At 43.1% G+C, this 21,153-nt stretch overlaps 1 protein-coding gene and 1 long non-coding RNA gene across 2 annotated transcripts; both read right to left on the reverse strand.

The window, feature by feature from the left end:
• Positions 1-2,834: 2,834 nt before the first annotated feature.
• LOC141371858 (uncharacterized) lies at positions 2,835-9,068 on the reverse strand. The gene is made up of 2 exons (XR_012377129.1): positions 3,792-9,068; positions 2,835-3,566 (listed from the first exon to the last, which is right to left on the reverse strand). It is a non-coding gene; the product is annotated as an uncharacterized lncRNA (long non-coding RNA).
• A 6,128-nt stretch (positions 9,069-15,196) lies between these two features.
• On the reverse strand, positions 15,197-17,427 carry LOC112812485 (uncharacterized). Its single transcript, XM_025857258.2, has one exon. It carries the CDS (start codon positions 16,851-16,853, stop codon positions 15,336-15,338), a length of 1,518 nt encoding a protein of 505 aa, XP_025713043.1. The 5' UTR covers positions 16,854-17,427; the 3' UTR covers positions 15,197-15,335.
• Between the last annotated feature and the right edge of the window lie 3,726 nt (positions 17,428-21,153).

Consider the following 21,153-nt stretch of genomic DNA (forward strand, 5'->3'; position numbering starts at 1 on the left):
AACCTCATTAGCTGGGGAAGCCCCAGTGGAAACAGCTGGGCAGGAGGTCCAACCGAGAGACCTGGGCAGAGTGACCATCCCCATAAAGGCCCTACTTAGAGGGCAAATGACGGTGTTTGAAGTTAAACATTTGTTCCCCTACGTGTTTGGAGCGAACTGCATTTCTATGTTATCATGTTTTTACTTTTTCAAGGAGACTGGGCTATGGGAACCTGCCTCCCCTTCCGGGTTCTGTTCCCAGGGGCCAGACCAGCTTGGAGCAGGAGGTGATATGAAGGAAGATTTATAGCTCTCGGTGTCCAGAACAGAAGGGTCAGTTCTGACCTGGAGGCCAGCTAATATATTTCAAATAACCAGGCTCCCGAGGTCATTCACGCAGCACAAGTCTCACAAACAACATTCCTTAGCCTGCCTGTGCCCATGCAGTTCCGGGTGGTCAGTTATGCAGGATACATCACAGTAACCTCCATCCATATAGTACAGATTTTGAGGAGCAATTGATTACTTTTGAGTTGGGGGGTGGATAGAAATAGAGGAAGTTTCCAAAAGTATTTTTTGTACTTAGATTTTATTTTTAAGCAATCTCTACACCAACAGTGGGGCTCGAACTCACAACCCCAAGATCAAGAGTCGTGTAATCTCGGATTGAGCTGGCCAGGTGTCCCCAGAAGGATTTTCATATCAGAGAGGATTAACAGGATCCTGGAGGTCTGGCTATTGTCGAGCTAAGGTTGCTTTTTGCCTCTAATGAAGCATTAACATTAAGGCAGCTGTGAATTCTTTGAGGAATGTCACACTCTGCCTGTCTCAGGTATCTATCAAAGGGCTGCAAGGTGTAAGGAAATTCAATTTTATCTACATTTCTTTTGCCTTGGTTCTCTCCAAAAACCACTCTGACTTTCCTTTTTCTTAAAAGCTACAGGTGGGAGAGTCTGCGTCATGTGAATGGAGGTCTCAGATCTTGGATTCCCCACGGAAGATTTACCGCAAGATTTACATGAGGATTGCGCTGGAATAAAGTCAGCCAGAAGGAAAGGAGCAAGCACAAAGCAGTTTATTAAGGACAGTACACTCTCAAGATGGACAGTGGGCGGGAAGTTGTTGACAATCATCTGAGGGATTCCTCTTACCAGTCGGAAGGGGGAGTTTTTGGCCCTAAAAGGTTCTTGCCCTAACAGTCATGGCCATCTTCCCCCATGGGGTGTGTGTGTGTGAACCGCAATGTAAATACAAAGAAGCTATAGCTTACCCTGGGGCAGAGGTTGAATCAGAGACTGCATATTCTGCACCTGTGGCTCTCGGTCCATCAGTCCCCAGGTGTCGGAAGCCACGTCAGGATGTTGTGCTCTCAGGCTTCTTCCTTTTTTTTTTTTTTTTTTTTTTAAGATTTATTTGACAGAGAGAGATAGCAAGAGGAGGAACACAGGCAGGGGGAGTGGGAGAGGGAGAGGGAGAAGCAGGCTCCCCGCTGAGCTGGAACCCGACATGGGGCTCCATCCCAGGACCCTGGGATCATGACCTGAGCTGAAGGCAGATGCTTAAGGACTGAGCCACCCAGGCGCCCTGCCCTCAGGCTTCTAATGTGTCACTATTTATCACCGTCCTTGCCTCCAGTTCCTGTGTAACTACCTCCATCAAAAGCAGGAGATGGGGGCATGGGGGTGGCTCAGTCGGTTACGCATCTGCCTTTGGGCTCAGGTCACGATCCCGGGGTCCTGGGATTGAGCCCTGCATTGGGCTCCCTGCTCAGCGGGAAGTCTTACTTCTCCCTCCAGCTCACGCTCACTCTATCTCAAAACAAACAAACAAAAAAAAACCCAACAAACAAAAAACAAAGAAAAACAAAACAGGAGATGAAATTCCATGCAGAAGATATCCTCCCTGGAGCAGAAGGGAAATAACATTCTTATGGAGAAGTTCAGACCAAGAAAATTCTGTATTAGGCCTTGTTAAAATAGTTAGGAACTCTGTATAAATAGACCTTGTTAAAACAGTTATCTTCCTTAAGCCTCCCCACATAGTTTACTTTCCCACAATTGTTTCACTGTGCTCAAACTAATATAAAAGCATGTAGATTTTGCCATTTCTTTGGGTCTGAAGGCTTCCATGTCACATGAAACTTGTATTAAATACATTTGTATGCTTTTCTCCTGTTGACCTTATGTCATTTACTTTTCTCCTGAAAAAACTCTAAGAGGGTAGAGGTAAAATTCTGCCTCTCCTACATGGTATTAAAAAAAAACAACAAAAAACTCCAGAAACGTGAGGGTGGGGGAATGCCGATAGAGCATTTGACTGGATCTTGGGCTCACCCATGTTGGGTGTAGAGATTACTTGAAAATAAAATCTTAAAACACACACACACACAAACCCACAGGCCCCATTTAGAACGACTTCCCAAACTGGGGGCTTAACACATATTCTAATGGCAATGTCAACCCCCCCCAGAAATGTAGCCTTAAATTGGTCAGTTAGTAATCGAGTATAATCTTCAATCATTATCAGTGACTTGGCCACCTGGGTCCTCTCTACCCTCCAAAGAAAGATGAGGTAATCTGCATAAGACAACTTGCTTTTCCCCCTAGAAAGCGGCCTCGTCTGGAACAAGACTTTTCTTTTGCTGAGAACTTTATTTTTTTTTTTTAAAGATTTTATTTATTTATTTGAGAGAGAGAGAGAACGAGAGATAGAAAGCAGGAGAGGGAAGAGGGTCAGAGGGAGAAGCAGACTCCCTGCTGAGCAGGGAGCCCGATGCGGGACTCGATCCTGGGACTCCAGGATCATGACCTGAGCCGAAGGCAGTCGCTCAACCAACTGAGCCACCCAGGCGCCCCTTGCTGAGAACTTTAATTGTCCCTACTGTCCTTGTATAAAAACCTTCCATTTTGTACAACCCCTTGGAGCACCTGTCTACTTCCTCAGATGGGATGTTGCCCATTCATGAGTCGTTGAATAAAGCCAATTAGAGCTCCAAATTTCCTTGGTGGAATTTTCTTAGGTAACAGTGGTTTGGGTTCCCTTTCGGCACTTTGCCGAACAGCTGGTCTGAGCTGCTTCCTGCCGGGAGTCCAGCTCCAGCAGGGGAAGGGTCCTTGAAGGAAAGGACGGCGTCCGCGAGCGAGGAGACACGGACACAGGATCAGGTTGTAAGCATCTCCTCCCGATAGCCTCGGAGGGACTTTATTTAGTCATTAGAATATCTCCTTGTTTTTCCATTCTTTCCTAACATGCGATTTTGTTTGTTACATTTTATCGCAACCATTTTGGATTTAAAAACAAAGGTGCTAAACAGAGCGGGACAGTGCGGGACAAAGCGTGACCTATCTGCTATTGTGTGCTAAAGCGAAAAAGTTATATTTTTACTCTTGCTCAAAGGTTTGTCTAAAGTTTATTCTTTCTCCAAAGGCAGCTTACAATGTGTGCACCCTATCTTATCAAAGTACTTAGTCCATTTCTATGTTTTCGTCCCTTGTCCTTGCTCCATAGACACCACGGAGGATTACTCCTCTTAATCTTTACCCAGAGGCTGACAGATGCCCGCACCCTTTTTCCCTTTAATCTTACACCTTTTCTTCTTCTTTTTTTTTTTTTTAAAGATTTTATTTATTTATTTGACAGAGAGATAGAGAGCACAAGTAGGCAGAGTGGCAGGCAGAGGGAGAGGGAGAAGCAGGCTCTCTGCTGAGCAGGGAGCCGGACATGGGGCTCGATCCCAGGACCCTGGGATCATGACCTGAGCCGAAGGCAGCCGCTTAACCGACTGAGCCACCCAGGCGCCCCTAATCTTACACCTTTTGTTCATGTCCTCATTATCGACTCCATTATAAGGAATGGGAGGAGTAGGGGTAAGGAAGTTAATCCTACTCCAGGGCTTGCCTCGAGGGGCATACCAAAGGTGGCCTCCTATTTTGTATGCAACATAGGGAGGTCCCTGTACTGTGGGAATGACGAGATTTCCCTTTCCTCGAATCCAGATGTTTCAGAGGTGCCTGAGGAATCTCATCAATAGGAATTTTTACTGGGCCTGGATCCAACAGCTCCCTTACACGTTGGAGGACATTGGGTATTTTTACTTCTTGGTCCATCGTCAGCCTTTTTGGAATCGGTTTCATTATGATTGCTTGCATAGGCATAACTAAATTTATAAATCATTTTATCATGAAACCCCAGAAAAAAATCCCATGATTATAAAGATTGCCGCAAATAAAATGAAAGGAAGTAGCAGGAGCCAGCTGTGGAGTCTCCTGATTTTCAGGATTGCCCCCCATACTTGGACTTTGTCAAACAGCCTGAGTAGCTTGGCTCGCCCCAGCTTCCCACACAGGTGTGGGCGCGCGATCTTTTGCGTAAGTGAAAAGTTTGTTTGCCACCCGCAACGGGCACAAAGCACCGTGTCACGCGGTCTATTGCAGAAAAGCTGTATCGCAAAGCGGCCTAGCAAGGAGACAGGAGGCTGGCTCAAAAAATCTGTTTCCCTCACCTGACCTTAGAACGTGATTTTAAAGGTTGGGATCACAGACATATTGATGAAAAGGGCGGGGAAATTTATGACTATGCGTGAGGAAGGATGGAGCATGCGCATTGAGCAAACCTACATCTGTTCACTTCGGAGTGGAGATTTAACATTGAAATTAGGCAAAATGAGGCCCCTGATGTTAGGTTGTCACCTTTCGACAAGGGAGGGGGCTATATACATGCTTTGAGAGCCCGTATAAACTAGATGAATGCAGGGTTTCAGGGAGGAAAAATTCATCTTCTACCCTGAAGGTCTTCCAGCTGGGGTAAGAATTCAATTTACATGAGATAGGTTAACAGGAGAAAAAAAACCAAACAGGTTTTATTGTAAGTTCATGGAGGTCCATTAATGAAACCGAGACCCAAGGAAATGACCAAGGCAGGAAAGTTTTATACATTTTAGACAAAGAGACAATACATTTGTGAAACAGGATAAAGAAAATAGGTGTTTGGAATCTTTAACGAGTAAAGAATTCTAAGCAGAATTTAGGGTGACAGATCAGTAACAAAGTAACAAGGTTTGTCCCTATCTCTGGTGATAAAGATGTCTTTTCTTTGTAAAGGGAGGGCACCTTTCACATAGAAGATTTATTTCCCGCTTTCAGTGGAACAGAGGAGAGTCTGAGAGTCCTTCTTGCATAGATTGTCTCTTAAGTAACTTTTATTGAAAATCAATAAGACAAAACGGCACAATTTGGAGCAGCCTGCCCTTGGCCCCTACAGTACCCCTTCTGAAACTTTCCTGGGAGTTTTGCATATTAAAAGCTGAATTGGTAGATTGTTCCGTCTTACTGAATTGGTCTCAGTTCTGACAATAGGTCCGTTTCATTAACTTCACTTCAGGAGGCGGTGAAGCAGGTATGTGGTTGAAGTTAGGCCTATTGTTTAAACAATCAGGGCATCAAGAAGAGGACCATCAATGGAATAAAAGAAAAATGGTGGCTAATAACTGGATCAAATCATAATCCAGTTTGTGAGTTTTTAGGCCGGACACTCAAGATTTCCAGATGTCTGGCTCGAAGCATTTTCAGAGTGAGAGCTGGTAGTGACGATCTGACGGAGACTTTCCTGGTTTGTATGTGGAGTGTCTCTGGTGATCTTCTAAGGGCTCACAAAGCAATAGGCATGAGGACTGTCTATGCATGAGCCGTTGTGGTGATTTCCCTGAAGTTTACATCAGGTTGGTCATCTTTAGTTTGCAGGGCTTCTGGAAAAAGGGCAGTTTCACTTCTTAAATCAATCCAACTCAGAAGGTGGAAGAAAAACTTAAAAAATGTTAGTTTGGAGACTAACATTTGTGTAGCGTCTTTGGAGGAAACCAGGATCTAACTCAGTATATAATGAGCGGTATCAGAATTTAATATTTACATAGGTGTTTTACTGAAACAGATTTTCTCTCTATCACCCAACTTTTTGCCAAAGATAAGACTAATTTGCTTGCAAAATAAGTCTAGTTTAAAAAGACCAATAACTTGGCTTGATTATTGACATAAATGCAGCAAGAATAGTAGTTGACCATATAGGATCTTTTAAATCTGCTTTACTGGAATTTTTCATAAGGAATCTCTAGATTGAACTTTTAATAGCCTCTCAAGGCCAGGAGCCAAGCCAAATACTTGCCATCATACTTCGCCTGCAGTACCTATAGATTTGGGTTAATTCCTCTCTTCTCGAGGTCCCCAACATATTCTGAGGTTCCTGCACCTGCCGGGAAGTGACCTTCTTTACTCCCTGGTGAGGCTGCTGGGAACTCTCTAAGAAGGTACCAGGCTGGTATTTCCAAGGGGCTTTATTGGCTCCGTAAAGTCAACCTTAGTTCCCTAAAGCTGTCTGGTCATATCTGAGACTATGCATGTCTCTCTCAAACATGACATTCCAGCAAAGCCTTGGTAAAAAAAACCCCAGTGTTTCTTTCCAATGATGTCTTGTTATAAAGAAAACACATTCTTACTGCACTTATGGAAATAACTATAATTGCCATAAAAGAAAGAATACTCACTGAGAATTTCTGAGTTCTGGAGGGTTTCAGGTAGGGAGAAAAAGATAAATGTTTATATTTGTTTACAAAGGAATATTTTATCAAATTGCTGTAAGCCACAGCTTAAGAGAAAAAAGTTTTAAGTCAGGAAAAACAAAACTTAAAAAAAAAATCAGCAATGTTTTCAACAAAAATGTGATAAAATTGTAATTATCTTCCTCAGTTTATTCAGTCTTATATTAGTAATTCTTCTGCTTGAATCCAGTTTTCTGACTAGTCCCGAAAATTCTTCAGTTTAATGATCTTAAGGTTATAAGAAACCTGTACCCAGAGTTCTTCCCATGAGTCTCAACGGAAGCACATTTGCAGAAAGCTTTTAAAAAAAGCATCGGAGTACAACTATAATTGTCTGTAAATGATAAGACTTAATGGCCATGGTCAAAGATCCGATTAGAGTCCATTACAATGCAATTGATAAGAAAATCTGCTTTTTTCTGTGACATACAACAGTTCAAGATAATAACATGTTAGGACATAACAGATCCCCAGGAGGTTTTTTTTTTTTTAATATTTTATTTATTTATTTGACAGAGAGAGACACACAGCGAGAGAGGGAACACAAGCAGGGGGAGTGGGAGAGGGAGAAGCAGGCTTCTCATGAAGCAGGGAGCCTGATGTGGGGCTCGATCCCAGGACCCTGAGATCATGCCCTGAGCCGAAGGCAGGCGCCCAACGACTGAGCCACCCAGGCGCCCCTCCCCAGTAGTTTTATAAATTTTTAGAACACTTCTTTTAATAACATATCTATGCAACCATAATCTAAGAAGGTTTAGTTTCACTTATTTGACAATACTTCCCATGGAACTTAACAAGTAAGCCAAATTAGTTTCATTTTTACAAAATTCTTTTTTTTTTGTAAAGATTTTATTTTTAAGTAATCTCTACACCCAATGTGGGACTCGAATTTACAACTCCTAGATAAAGAGTTGCAGGCTCTACCGACTGAGCCAGGTAGGCGCCCCTTCACAAAATTCTTTAAATGTTCCCAGGGCCTTCTGGAACATTTCATTTAGACTGTGGTCAAACGACTTTATTTTACAGTTTGACTTTGGGAAGTATGTCAAAAAATATCAATAGGTTTGAACATTTCATTGATCAAAATCAATATATCAAAAGGTTGAAACGTCATTGGATTACAGATCATTAGGAGACAATATTTATCTATTTAACCAAAGTGATAATAAAAGATTTCAAAGGAAATTACAGATGATACCTAGTTGTGAGCAAAACTTAAACTCTTAATATTAAGACTCAGTTTTTTTGAATAATCAAAAATCTGATAAAGAGAAAACATAGAATCTTTGTTTATAAAAAGGTATTTATAAAGGTGTTTATAAAGGTAATCTTTAATGTAATCTTCAACAGAAAACTGTTTACAAAAAGCAAACCAATAATCTAATAAAACATTTCCCTTTTAACAGAAAAACCAAATTCTAATTTTGCATCAGCAATACTTTTGATATTAAAATACACTTATTTTAACCTTAGCCACTATTGACCACACATAAAATTCCCTTCCAAAGTTGTTTTTTTTAAGATTTTATTTTATTTTATTTTTATTTTTTTTTTAAAGATTTTATTCATTTGACAGAGAGAGACAGAGCGAGAGAGGGAACACAAGCAGGGGGAGTGGGAGAGGGAGAAGCAGGCTTCCCGCCGAGCAGGGAGCCAGATGCGGGGCTCGATCCTAGGACCCTGGGATCACGACCCGAGCCGAAGGCAGACGCCCAATGACTGAGCCACCCAGGTGCCCCCCTCTTTTTTTAATAAACCTTTTACAACTCTTTTTTTTTTCACATTCAGATTTTGTCCTGTTTTCCCTTTTTAAAAATAATTAGCCTCACTTTAGGAAAAAAAAATTTTCTCTCAACAAAAATATTTTTTCATTTCTTAGATTTTTTTAACCAAAAACACGTATCTTACTTTCCTTGCATACAATTATTTCCCTTATTTTTCCAGTAGTTTTAATGATATTTATTAGAATTCTTTACTCATGGAAACCTTGGTTTCTAGTGAAACTTAATTAGTATGCAATTGTGAACTGTTACATTAGGATTCTTTTTTTCTTAAAGATTTTATTCATTTCACAGAGAGAGACACAGCGAGAGAGGGAACACAAGCAGGGGGACTGGGAGAGGGAGAAGCAGGCTTCCCGCTGAGCAGGGAGCCCGATGCGGGGCTCGATCCCAGGACCCTGGGACCATGACCGGAGCCGAAGGCAGACGCTTAACGACTGAGCCGCCCAGCCGCCCCTACGTTAGAATTCTTTAGGCTGACAAATTTATGAATACATTTCATTATTCAGAAGCATGTGTTTGTTTTTTTTTTCATAGTATAAGCTTCTAATAAAGCACGAAGTAGGTTTTGTTAACAGACCCAAATTTATCTTTAAGTTTAAAGATAAATTTGTGGAGTTAAGACAAAAGTAGATAAACCTATCTTTTAGTGCTTAATGTTCATAATTTTATCTTATTTGGACATGATCCCAGATATTAAATGAATTTAACTTAACTCATCATTTTTTTTTAAAGATTTTTATTTATTTATTTATTTGAGAGAGAGAGGATGAGAGATAGAGAGCATGAGGGAAGAGGTACAGGGGGAGAAGCAGACTCCCTGCTGAGCAGGGAGCCCGATGCGGGACTCGATCCCGGGACTCCAGGATCGTGACCTGAGCCAAAGGCAGTCACTTAACCAACTGAGCCACCCAGGCGCCCTACTCATCATTTAACTTAGTACAACTTTGAAGTTTCAAGGTTACCAAAGATTTTGGAAGCTATTTAAAAGTTTACCTATAGGGGCGCCTGGGTGGCTCAGTCAGTTAAGCGTCTGCCTTCGGCTCAGGTCCTGATCCCAGGGTCCTGGGATCAAGCCCCACATCGGGCTCCTGGCTCAGCAGGGAGTCTGCCCCTCCAACCCGCTTGTGCTCTCTTGCTCGCTCGCTCTCTCTCAAATAAAATCTTGAAAAAAAATGTTTCCCTATAACCCCCCCCTTTCTTTTTAAGTAGGCCCCACACCCAACATGGTGCTTGAACTCACAACTCTGAGATCAAGAGTTGCATATTCTACTGACTGAGCCAGCCAGGCGCCCCGCCCCCCTTTACATCTATTTAATTTACTTGTTCTTAACTTTTATGCTTAAATTACCCATAAAAACTTCAAGAGACATCAGACAAAGTCAGTCATACTTTCAAACTACTACTATTATTACTTTTGAAGATTTTACTTCTTTAAGTAATCTCCACACCCAATGTGGGTCTTGAATTCACAACCCTGAGATCAAGAGTTGCAAGCTGCACTGACTAAGCCAGTCAGGCACCCCTCAAACTATTATGATTATTTCAATTTGTAACAGAGATCACATCAACTTATTTGACTTTAAGTAAATCCAGGCAGAATAAAAGTTTCAGTTTTAATGTTGATAACATTAAGCCGTTTCCTTTTAAATTAAACCAACAACCTTAAATTAGCTTTAGTACCAAATATTTTCCCAGATCACCTGAATCTGAAAAATATTTGGGTTAGTCTCTCACTTTCTGAGAATTTTAGAATGCCCAATCCTTACACAAGCATTTGCCTTCAAACCAAGTAAATAAAACTCTTTTACAAATTAATTTTAGCAATACCATCCAGAGGTAGAGAAAATAGATCAGATATATCTGTATATTTAGATCTAGATCTACATATCTGGGTATGACTCTCTCTCTCTCTCTCTCTCTAGAGAGAGAGTCATCTCCAGACAGATGCAAACAAAAATTGTTACCATTAGCAAATCTGTGCACCCCATGTGCAATAAACCAATGTCTGAGACACTGGTTTTGTTTTTTATTTTTTTAAATTTATTTATTTGAGAGAGAGAGAATGAGAGATAGAGAGCACGAGAGGGAAGAGGGTCAGAGGGAGAAGCAGACTCCCCGCCGAGCAGGGAGCCCGATGTGGGACTCATCCCGGGACTCCAGGATCATGACCTGAGCCGAAGACAGTCGCCCAACCAACTGAGCCACCCAGGCGTCCCGGGTTTTGTTTTTTAAAGACTTTTTTTTTTTTTACGACAGATACAGAGAGAGAGAGAGAGAGAGAGAGACAGAATAGAGCGAGCGAGAGAGCGAGAGCATGAGCAGGGGGAGAAGCAGAGGGAGGGGGAGAAGTAGACTCCCCGCTGAGCGGAGAGCCGGATGCGGGGCTTGATCCCAGGACCTCGGGATCATGACCTGAGCTGAAGGCAGATGCTTAACGACTGAGCCACCCAGGCACCCCTGAAATACTGGTTTTGAAGCAAAGCTTTAGTATCAGAAGAGCAGCCCAACAAGAGGGCAGGGGATCATTCCCAAAGCTGCTTTGCCCTGTTGAGCCCAGGGACAGCTTTTAACAAGAGAGGAGGATAAGGGGTTCCTTGAAACCTTGGGGAGGGGGGTCTTGAAACAATCTGGAGATGTACATTCTTCTGGACTATGAGGTGCTATTGGGGACCTGGAACATTCAGATAAGGCAAGACAAATGTTACCATCTGGTCCCCATTAGGTTTCTACAAGCAGTGGGTAAACAGGGAGTAGGGGTAAAGAGGCAAAGTTAATGATCGATGGTGCATGAGGTTAAGAGGTGCGCGAAACATAATTAGGTAGCGCACAATACAGAACGTGGAGGTAAGTTAATCAAAATGCAACTAATACAATTATAGCTCTGCTTATGCTTTCAAAACAGGTCCAGGGACCATGGTCTGGCCTCAAAACCTTACAACTTTGGTTTTTATTAATATTCGTGAAGAGGACATTATAGGCCCAATTTCTAAATACCACCCCCCTCTCTCTTTTTCCTGATGAAAAACTTTTCCCTGCAGTTTGCATTTCAAAGAATGGCTCTTAGCTCCTAGAGAAGATGAGGGTAGAAAATTTGTATCAGAAAGGCATAGGGAATGTATCCAAGTTTTCCCCAAGGTGGATATTTGGAGCATACCTGCTGCCTGTTACCAGAATTGCTAGAGTCTGAGCACAAGAGCCCCTTAATAGCAGTTTGTATTTTAAAAAGTCCTCCCCCCATCCTTTTTTTTTCCTTCAGTTTTAGATGCTGGCGTGTTGTATTTACATTTCAAAGACACGATAGGATTTATAACTTTTCGTCTTTCTTTCAGTTTAAAGTTCAATTAGCCAACATATGCTACATCCTTAAATTCAGATGTAGTGTACAATAAAGGATCTATAACTTTAAGAGACAGAGAAAGAATGCAAGGTTTTGGTTTGTTTTTTTTTTTCCCTTAGAGTTTCAGGGTATTTGCGATTTAACATTTACCCTTCTTTCTTCCTTAAGTACAGGACAATTCTGTTCCAATAATCCGATCTTTTGTAATATCTATAAACATTTTGAGAGGAATAGATGAGGTTTTAAGATTAGTAAAGGTAGGTGGGCTGTGACTTGTTTTTAATTCCCCCAAAGAACTGGGTTACAGCCTGAATATCAAAATATTTGGCCTGCCTTTTTAACTTTTTAAAGTAGGTTCCACAGCCAGCGCGGGACTCAAATTCACAAACCTGAGACCAAGAGTCCCATGCTCCACTGACTGAGCCAGCCAGGCGCCCCAACTTATTTTTTTTCTTAAATCAGGGAGATTTTTAACAAAAATGGAAATCAAAGGATTTCTGCCTTCCTAAAATCTATAAAGCAATTTAACAAAAGCCTTCTTTCTGAGTACACAATTTAACGTGGGCTTCTATCAGCCTCTGAATATTGACCTTTGGGAGATCATTTGTAGGAGGGCTTAGGAGAAATTCGGGTCCCGTTTCCTCTGTGAAGCAGGGGAGGCATTCTTCCAGGGGCCATGGGGCCTGCCTAATCGCAGTGTAATCAATCCTGGGCCAGAAAAGCTCCCTGTGGCAGCCAGTCAAGGTCTCTGTGAGTGCTGTTGTGAATAGTCATTAATTTTTAATTTATTTTTAAAATTCCTTTGTTAAGTTTTTTTAGCCATTAATTAAAAAAAAAAAAAATTCCCCTCTGGGGCGCCTGGCTGGCAGTGGGTGGAGAATGCAACTCTTGTCTTGGGGTTGTGAGTCTAAGCCCCACGTTGGCTGTAAAATGACTTAAAAAAAATAAAATCTTTAAAAAATAAGTAAATAAAAATTCCTTTCTAAGTTTGGTAGGATCTTCTGAAAGTGGAGGAACAAGGGCTTCATCACTTAAAAGATCTGCGGCTGTTCAAGGGATAGGAATCCTTCTCAGTGTCCGCGTGTGTGTGTGGGGGGGGCTGCTGTGTGTAGGATACATCTGTAAGGGTTATTGTACAGAAATGCCTGAAGCTGGCAGAGCCTGATTATAGCAAAGCAAGCCGTTCCATGTGTCCTAGGGGCTTCTGCTGAATTCACTTTCTGGCTGTCGGCATTTGCAAGAGTAATAGTATACTTAGAACCTAGAGATCAGGCTGGAGTGCTGTCTGCAAATCTTGTAGGGTAAGGGAAGTTGAAACAGGCAAATGGGGCTCGACTTTGAGAAGGGGAATTTTCAGTGGGTGTGGACATTGATTTGCCTTAAGTCTAATTTTTGTTCTTTTATCTTGTCAGGGGAGTCCCTAATGATGTAGAGAACAAAGGCAAAAGAAATGTGGAAAAAATTAAATTGCCCTACAACTTCCAGCCCCTTCACAAGTACTTAAGAGAGGCAGAGGGCCTTCCGCCAGGAACTCAACTGCCTCCATGTTAATACTTTGCTTAAAGCGAAAGCCAACCTTAGCTTGACATTAGCCCGACCTCCAGGGTCCTGTAAGTCTACTTTAACATATGAAAATGCCTTTGGAAACTTCCCCAAGATACATGCTAGCAACCATCCTCCAAGCATATGGCCCACTGATACACATGTGAAGGGTCTCATGACTAAGGGTTTACTAGACAGTAGTCAAAGACCTTATCTTAACAGCAGCCAGCCTTGCAAGGTCCTGGAAACCTTGCTTCCAAATTCCTTAACAGACTTACGCTCTCCCTAACCCCGTCCCAACTTGAAAGTATATAATCAGCCACCTGTCACAAGCCCGGTGCAGCTCCTTCTGCCCACGGGTCCTGACCCCATGCTTTAATAAAACCACCTTTTTTTGCACTGAAGACCTCTCAAGAATTCTTTCTTGACGGTTGGCTCTCAGACCCCGAACATCACATCACATCACATTACCCAAGGTTAGCTGTTATTCTAATTAGACAATTCAGAATTCTCTCTAAAGAATATCTAAGAATATCGATGTACTTATTTAAATACAGCCAATTGAAAGGATCTACCATCTGGCCATTGGTGGATAGGATCTTACTAATTTCAGTAGTGACTCAAACCAATAAGCTTTTTAATGGCTTAACCAAAAACCTAAGTGGCATCTAGACAAGGCACAGATGATGCAGTCCCCACGATCCAAAAGTTTATTCCCCAAAAATAATCTAAGAAAGCAAAGACCTTAGTTACATAGGTGGTAAGGATGATGTGGTGAACACTGCGTCTCTGGTCTCCCCCAAATCTGAGATGCCTCCAGTCACAGACCTGCTAATCTGTGACACCAGGCAGGCACTAATTGGAATGGGACTTTTCCTGCACTGACCCTTGAGACCACAAATGCCCCCTACGGGCTGTGACTTCTTATGATAAACTCTCCTGAGAGGTGGCACGGCTGGGCAGAGTGTGCTTTTTGTAACTGTGTGTCCAGGATCCCCAGCTTATTTGACTGGGCGCCAAGGTGCACCCCAGTAAGTGCACCCTCTGGATGATGGAGACCAGAGAGAATGTTCTCACTGGACACAAAGGCAAGCTCTTAGGACATCGAACAAGACAAAAGGAGAAACTTCCATCTGATTTATATATAGGGGACTCACAGCAGTTCAGTTCAGTTCAGGCTGGCTCGAAAAATCACACTTCTAGGGTCTATGCCTGCCCTATGGTCATTCCTTTTTATGAACAAAGGACACAAAAGACACGGACCAACAAAGACCATCCCTGGGAGAAAATGGATCAGCAACCAGAGTGTGCTGCCAATTTTTTCCCACAAGTTGCTAAGCCCAAGGAACCAGTCCCACAATATTTTCTCCTGCTAATCTAAATTTAGAGAGAATAAAAAAGATTCTCACCATTCTTGTTCCATTAGACTCTGCAGACAGAGATTCCAGAAGGCTCACATGGTAAAAAAATCTTACCTTCTGCCAGCTGTATTGTCAGATGTCCCAGGATCTCAGTGGTAGCAGTGTCTGGGGCGAGCAGTTGCCCAGCAGAAATAAAGTATCCTGCCCACTATGCTAACTATTGGGGAGGGAAAATTCGGCCTCGACCCTCAAGGTCTTCCAGCTGGACTAAGAATTCAATTTACATGAGACAGGACAGGAGAAAAAAACCCAAACCTTTGTTACAAAGCCCAATAATGAAATCAAGACAAAGAATGATCCAGGCGGGCAGTTTTTATACATTTTAGACAAAGAGACAATACATTCGTGAGGAATTTACAAGATAAGGAAAAAAATAGGTGCGGGGCTCGATCCCAGAACCCTGAGGGCATGACCTGAGCTGAAGGCAGTCACTTAACCACCTGAACCACCCAGGGCCCCTGGTATTCAGTACTTAGTAAGTAACACTAGTGTCTACCAAGAAATCTGTTAAGTGTCTTGTTCACCAAGAAGGTGACCCGGGGCTCCACGTGGGAAATTTCAGTGAAGGCTGTAGGGCTGTTAGGAGTCTCTGGGCCCCATGGATTCTGGATAGTTCTTGTGGGGGATATAGGGGGAGGGCAGGGGAGTGGGGGCATCGGGAAGGTTGGCTAGTAGTCACCTTCTCAATACTTATTCAGAGAGGGGCACTCCTTTTTCCAGTGTCCCTCTCGTTTGCAATAGGCACATTGGTGTGGTCCTACAGTGGGGTGGCCTCTGGATCTCGAATTTGAGGGCCTCGGGTATCTTACCTTGGGACGGGCACCAGGCTGGTATGGACATTGGTGAGGTTCTGACCACACCTGCCTCAGGGCATCCGCCAGCAAGGCCGCCTCCTGCCGCCTCCTGCGCTCTTCCTCCTTCCGCCGGACCTTGTCTCGGTTTCGGAAAACATCGACAGCAATCTCAACCAACTGATATGTAGGCATTTCTAAAGCCCCTCTCACTCTTTGCAATTTCTTTTGAATGTCAGGGGCAGCTTGCCTTATGAAGGTGTCATTTACCATTTGTATATTCTCTGGAGCTTCCGGGTCTATACCAGCATACTGCCGATAAGCCTTAAACATTCTTTCCAAGTAGTCAAAGGGGTCCTCGTCAGGCTTCTGTCTAACCTGCAGAATTTTATTTAAGCTTCTTTGTTTTGGGACTCCATTCTTCAGCCCTTTAAGGATGCAGCTCCGGTAATGCTCAAGTTTGTCTCTATCCCCCACATCATTAGGGCTCCATCTAGGGTCGGTTGTGGGTATGGCCAAGTATCCGAAAGCTCTCACGGGAGAATACGGAGCTTCCTCGTGCATCTTATCAGCTTCAGCGCGAGCCTGTTCTAAGATCATACTACGTTCCTCTGATGTGAGGAAGAAATTTAGGAGGGTCTGAATATCTGCCCAAGTTGGGTCGTAGGTAGCAAAAATCAAGGCAAAAAAATTCTCCATTTTGATAGGGTCATCTAGGTAAGGAGGCATGTTGGTTTTCCAATTCAACAGGTCGGAGGTGGAAAACAGGGGACGCACAAAGATGAAACCGTGTGGCTGCCCGTTCCCGTAAACTCTGATCAGCGGCTGACCCAAGGGGAATCTCCCTGCCTGAATTTGGGTGGCCCCCTGGTCCAACGGGGTAACCTGGCAGGTATGAGAGGGAGAGACCACTAGCGGTCCTGCGGCATCCGGAGGGGAAGGGGATGGAGTTGGGGCCCGAGATGCCGAATGCCTTGGGACAATGGCCCGGGGCCCTCCAAGCGGAGGTGACGGAGTGGCAGTATTTAACGGAATGGGTAATGAATCATCTGTCCTAGCATGAGAATCAGGTGAAATTACATTCTTCTGGGGACTCTGCTTTTGCGCCCAAATCACTGATTTTCTCTGAATTTCCTTATTCTGGTATAATAACATAAAAGATCGTACATATTGGATCTCCCACCATTTTTCTTCCCTTTTGCAAAATAAATCCAATTGCAAGATAGTATCATAATTTAACGAACCATTCTCAGGCCATCGTTCTCCCGAATCCAGGGAATATTGTGGCCAGGCAGTATTACAGAAAAATATCATCTTTTTCTTTGTCATAAACTCATTGGTGAGCACTGCCCAGTTCCGAAGGATGCAGCCCAAGGGGGTATACTTTGGGACTGAATTTTTATTTCCCATTTTGTCTTCGTATTTGCAATACTAATTCTCAGCAGGTCACACAGAGCCACTCTCACACAGACAAGTTTTCCAAGAAATCCAAATAGCCAAGAGAACCTCTGTGAGCATAACTCCTGTTTTCCTTTCTACCAAAGGGAAAATTCCCTACCCAAGGCCTCTCGGCTGAGGTCGAACACAAAGAAAATTATCAGCAGTCAGTCATCTGTACCGAGATTACTCACCCAAGGGATGTCTTCCGAACCCCAAACAAGTTTCTCTGCCCCAAAGTAAAACTAGAAAGCACCGAAGGTTGATTCTGCCACGCGGAGAGAGTTCGGAACCCAGTCCCCCACACGGGGCAAAGCAGCCACCGGCAAAAGTACCCAGTTGGATTTAGAGTCCCCTTGCAGTCGCCATACTTGTTACCGAGCTGAAAAGTTTATTTGCTCGCGTGCCACGGAAAAGCCAAACACCATAGCACCAGGCGCTTGCAGAGAAGAAGGTTTGTTGCAAAGCGGCCAAGCAAGGAGACAGGAAGTCGGTGCAAAAATCGCTCTCCCCACCTAACTTAAGAACAGTTTCTATAATCACAGGGGTTGGCACTACATATTGATGAAAAGGGAGGGGAAATTGTGACTATTCATGAGGAAGGATGGAGCACGGAGCATGCGCACTGAGCAAACGTAGAGGCCACATACCTCTCACGTTCACTTTGGGTGGAGCCTTGACATTAAAATGAGGCCAAATGATAAAAAAATAAAATCTTAAAAAATAAATAAATAAAATGAGGCCAAATGAGGCCCCTGACAATGGGTCGTCACCTATAGGACAAGGAGAGGGCTGTGCATATCTTCCAAGAGCCAGTGTTAACTGAATGGGGTCTTAGATTGGATGAGGACGGCAGGGCCTTGCTTGTTCATAGGCTGAGCCTTATCTGAAAAGAAACATGGGCTGACCAGAGAGAAGCAGGTCTCTGAAAAACAAACTGAAGTTTTCTGCTAGTCTCAGGGAAGCCTGGCTGGCTCAGTTGGTACAGCAGATGACCCTTGATCTTGGGCTTGTGAGTTCCAGCCCCACGTTGGATGTGGAGGTTACTAAAAATCAAATAAAACCGAAATTTGCCATTAATCTCAACCTCATAAACTCCTCAGGGGCACAGCTTCTAATCCACTAATTTTTTAATTTATTTTTAAGTAGGCTCCACACCCAGTTTGGAGCCTAACGTGGGGCTTGAACTCACAACCTTGAGATCAAGACCCGAGCTGGTATCAAGAGTCAGATGCTTAACCAACTGAGCCACCCAGGTGCCCCTAAAACCACTAATTTTCACTGTGCACCATGTTCTGTTTTCTTGCTAATGGGTATTTAGAACATTTAAAATTTTTTGCTATCACAGGACCCTGAACATATATATATTTTTTAAATTCTTAAAAGATTTTATTTATTTATTTGACAGAGACACAGCAAGAGAGGGAACACAAGTCGGGGAGGGGGAGAGGGAAAAGCAGGCTTCCCGCTGAGAAGGGAGCCCGATGCAGGGCTTGATCCCAGGACTCTGGGGTCATGACCTGGGATCATGACCTGAAGGCAGACGCTTAACGGCTGAACCACCCAGGCGCCCCGACCCTGAACATATTTTAAACATACCAACCTAATGGGTATGGTGTGGAGTGATACTAATAATTTATTATAACTTTAATTTGCATTTTTCTACTTTTAATAAGTTTCGGCTTCTTTTTATGTGTGTTTATTTTTATTTATTTATTTTTTTTGCCCCTCAGTTCTCACTGTCTGTGAACTGCCTATTCATATCTTAACTGACTGAGCCACCCAGGCGCCCCTTCCTATTCATATCTTTAGCCCATTTTTCTACGGAGTTGCACTTTTTTTCTTGTCGACTGTATAACCTAACGGAAGGAGAGTTCATCTGCCTCATGTGAACCAAAGCCAACAAGTGCCCCACTGAGTGTTTGCAAGAAAGAAATCAAAAAGCTATTTATTGGATTATTGCCAACCAGGAGAACGGGGAGCTAATGCTCTAAAGACCCAACTCCCTGAGGGCTTACAAGTAGGGTGTTCTCTCTTTTCTTTCCGTTTCCTTTTTTTTTTTTTTAATTATGTGTTTTTAAGTAGGCAACATGCCCAACGTGGGGCTGGAACTCACCACCCTGAGATCAAGAGTCGCCTGCTCTACTCCTGGAGCCAGCCAGGTGCAGCCGAGCAGGGTTGTTGTTGTTTTTTAATAGAGATTTTATTTATTTATTTTTTTTTGTGTGTGTGTGTGAGAGAGAGAGAGAGAGAGAGAGCACAAGCGGGGGCAGGGACAGAGGGAGAAGCAGGTTCTCCGCTGAGCAGGGAGCCCAATGTGGAACTCCATCCCAGGACCCTGGGACTGTGACCTGAGCTGAAGGCAGACCAGACTGAGCCACCCAAGCGCCAGAACAGGGGTTTTAAAGGGTGAAAATTCACAGTAAGGGTCTTGGGGTCATTCAGTTAGGGATTAGGTCAGCTGTAATATTTCTTTCCGTAATTGTTTTGTCACTCCTGGCGTGACCCCGTCTGTCTGGTGTGATGGTGGTGAGGCAATCCTTCAGGTTCAAGGGCCTGGGACTGCACAGCCTTGTTGCCAGATTGCATCAGTCACCTTTTGAGTACAAAGGTAGAAGGTCTACATCCTGTGACTAATCCTAAACTGCAAACAATGACTATTTTTTGCACACGCAGCGCCTTATGGTTGTCACCTCGGGCAGAATAGCATCCCACACACTTTCTCAGAAGCAACTTCATGTTATTTCCTGAGGCCACTTTAAAGGTTTCTTTAAATGGTAACTAAGGAAAAATAAATAAATAAAAAATAAACGGTAACTAAGGGCTACTTAACTCTGATCAGAGGCAGCTAGGAGCCATATATCTAATTGTGGGGCCTGCTGGGGGCTTGTATTCCTGGTTTCAACTGGCAGAAATTTTTATACTTTGTTTTTAAAGATTTTATTTTGGGGGGCACCTGGCTGGCTCAGTCGGTGGAGGGCATGACTCTTGATGTTGGGGTTGTGAGTTCGAGCCCTGTGTTGGGTATACAGATTACTTAAAAAATAAAATCTTTTATTTATTTATTTATTTAGGCTTTTATTTGTTAAGTAATCTCTACACCCAATTCGGATATATCTATATCTACAACACATCTTCTTTATCTATTCAATAGTCGATGGACACTTGGACTCTTTCCAGAGTTTGGCTCTTGTTGATAATGCTGCTATAAACATTGGGGTCTATGTACCCCTTTGAATGTGTATTTTTGTATCCTTTGGGTCAATACCTAGTAGTGCAATTGCCAGATCGTAGGGTAGCTCTATTTTAACTTTCTGAGGAGCCTCCATACTGTTTTCCAGAGGGGTTGCACCAGTTTGCATTCCCACCAACAGTGCAAGAGGGTTCCCCTTACTCCTCATTCTTGTCAACATCTGTTGTTTCCCATGTTGTTAATTTTAGCCATTCTGACCAGTGTGAGGTGGTGTCTCTTTGTGGTTTTGATTTGCATTTCCCTGATGATGAGTGATGTTGAGCATTTTTTCATGTATTTGTTGGCCATTTGTATGTCTTCTTTGGAGAAATGTCTGTTCAAGTCTTCTGTCCATTTTTCTTGATTGAATTATTTGTTCTTTGGGTGTTGAGTTTGATAAGTTCTTTTTTTTTAAGATTTTATTTATTTATTTGACAGAGAGAGACACAGTGAGAGAGGGAACACAAGCAGGGGGAGAGGGAGAGGGAGAAGCAGGCTCCCTGTTGAGCAGGGCTCCATTCCAGGACCCTGGGATCATGACCTGAAGGCACACGCTTAACGACTGAGCCACCCAGCCGCCCCTGATAAGTTCTTTATATATTTTGGATACTAACCCTTTATCAGATATGCCATCTGCAAATATCTTCTCCTATTCTGTAGGTTGCCTTTTAGTTTTGTTGATTGTTTCGTTTGCTCTGCAGAAGCTTTTTATTTCGTTGAACTCCCAAAAGTTCATTTTTACTTTTGTTTCCCTTGCCTCCAGGGATGTGTCTAGTAAGAAGTTGCTGGGGCACCTGGATGGCTCAGTTTGTTAGGCATCCAACTTTTGATTTCAGCTCGGGTCTTGATCTCAGGGTTGTGAGTTCAAGCCCTGTGTTGGGCTCCATGCTGGGTGTGGAGCCAACTTAAAAAAAAAAAAATTTTTTTTTTTTTAAGTTACTACAGCCGAGTTCAAAGAGGTTGCTGCCTGTGTTCTCCTCTAGGATTTTGATGGTTTCCTGTTGAAGCACAGATTCTAAATTGTAGCATAAGTGACTAGCA

The sequence above is a fragment of the Callorhinus ursinus genome, unplaced genomic scaffold (assembly GCF_003265705.2).
Source record: "Callorhinus ursinus isolate GAN/ISIS: 27379988/994484 unplaced genomic scaffold, GSC_fseal_2.0 scaffold110, whole genome shotgun sequence".
NCBI classification, from domain to species: domain Eukaryota; kingdom Metazoa; phylum Chordata; class Mammalia; order Carnivora; family Otariidae; genus Callorhinus; species Callorhinus ursinus.

Coding starts and splice junctions, on each gene's coding strand:
- LOC112812485 (XM_025857258.2), bottom strand. CDS start 16,853: ATGGGAAATAAAAATTCAGTCCCAAAGTATACCCCCTTGGGCTGCATC.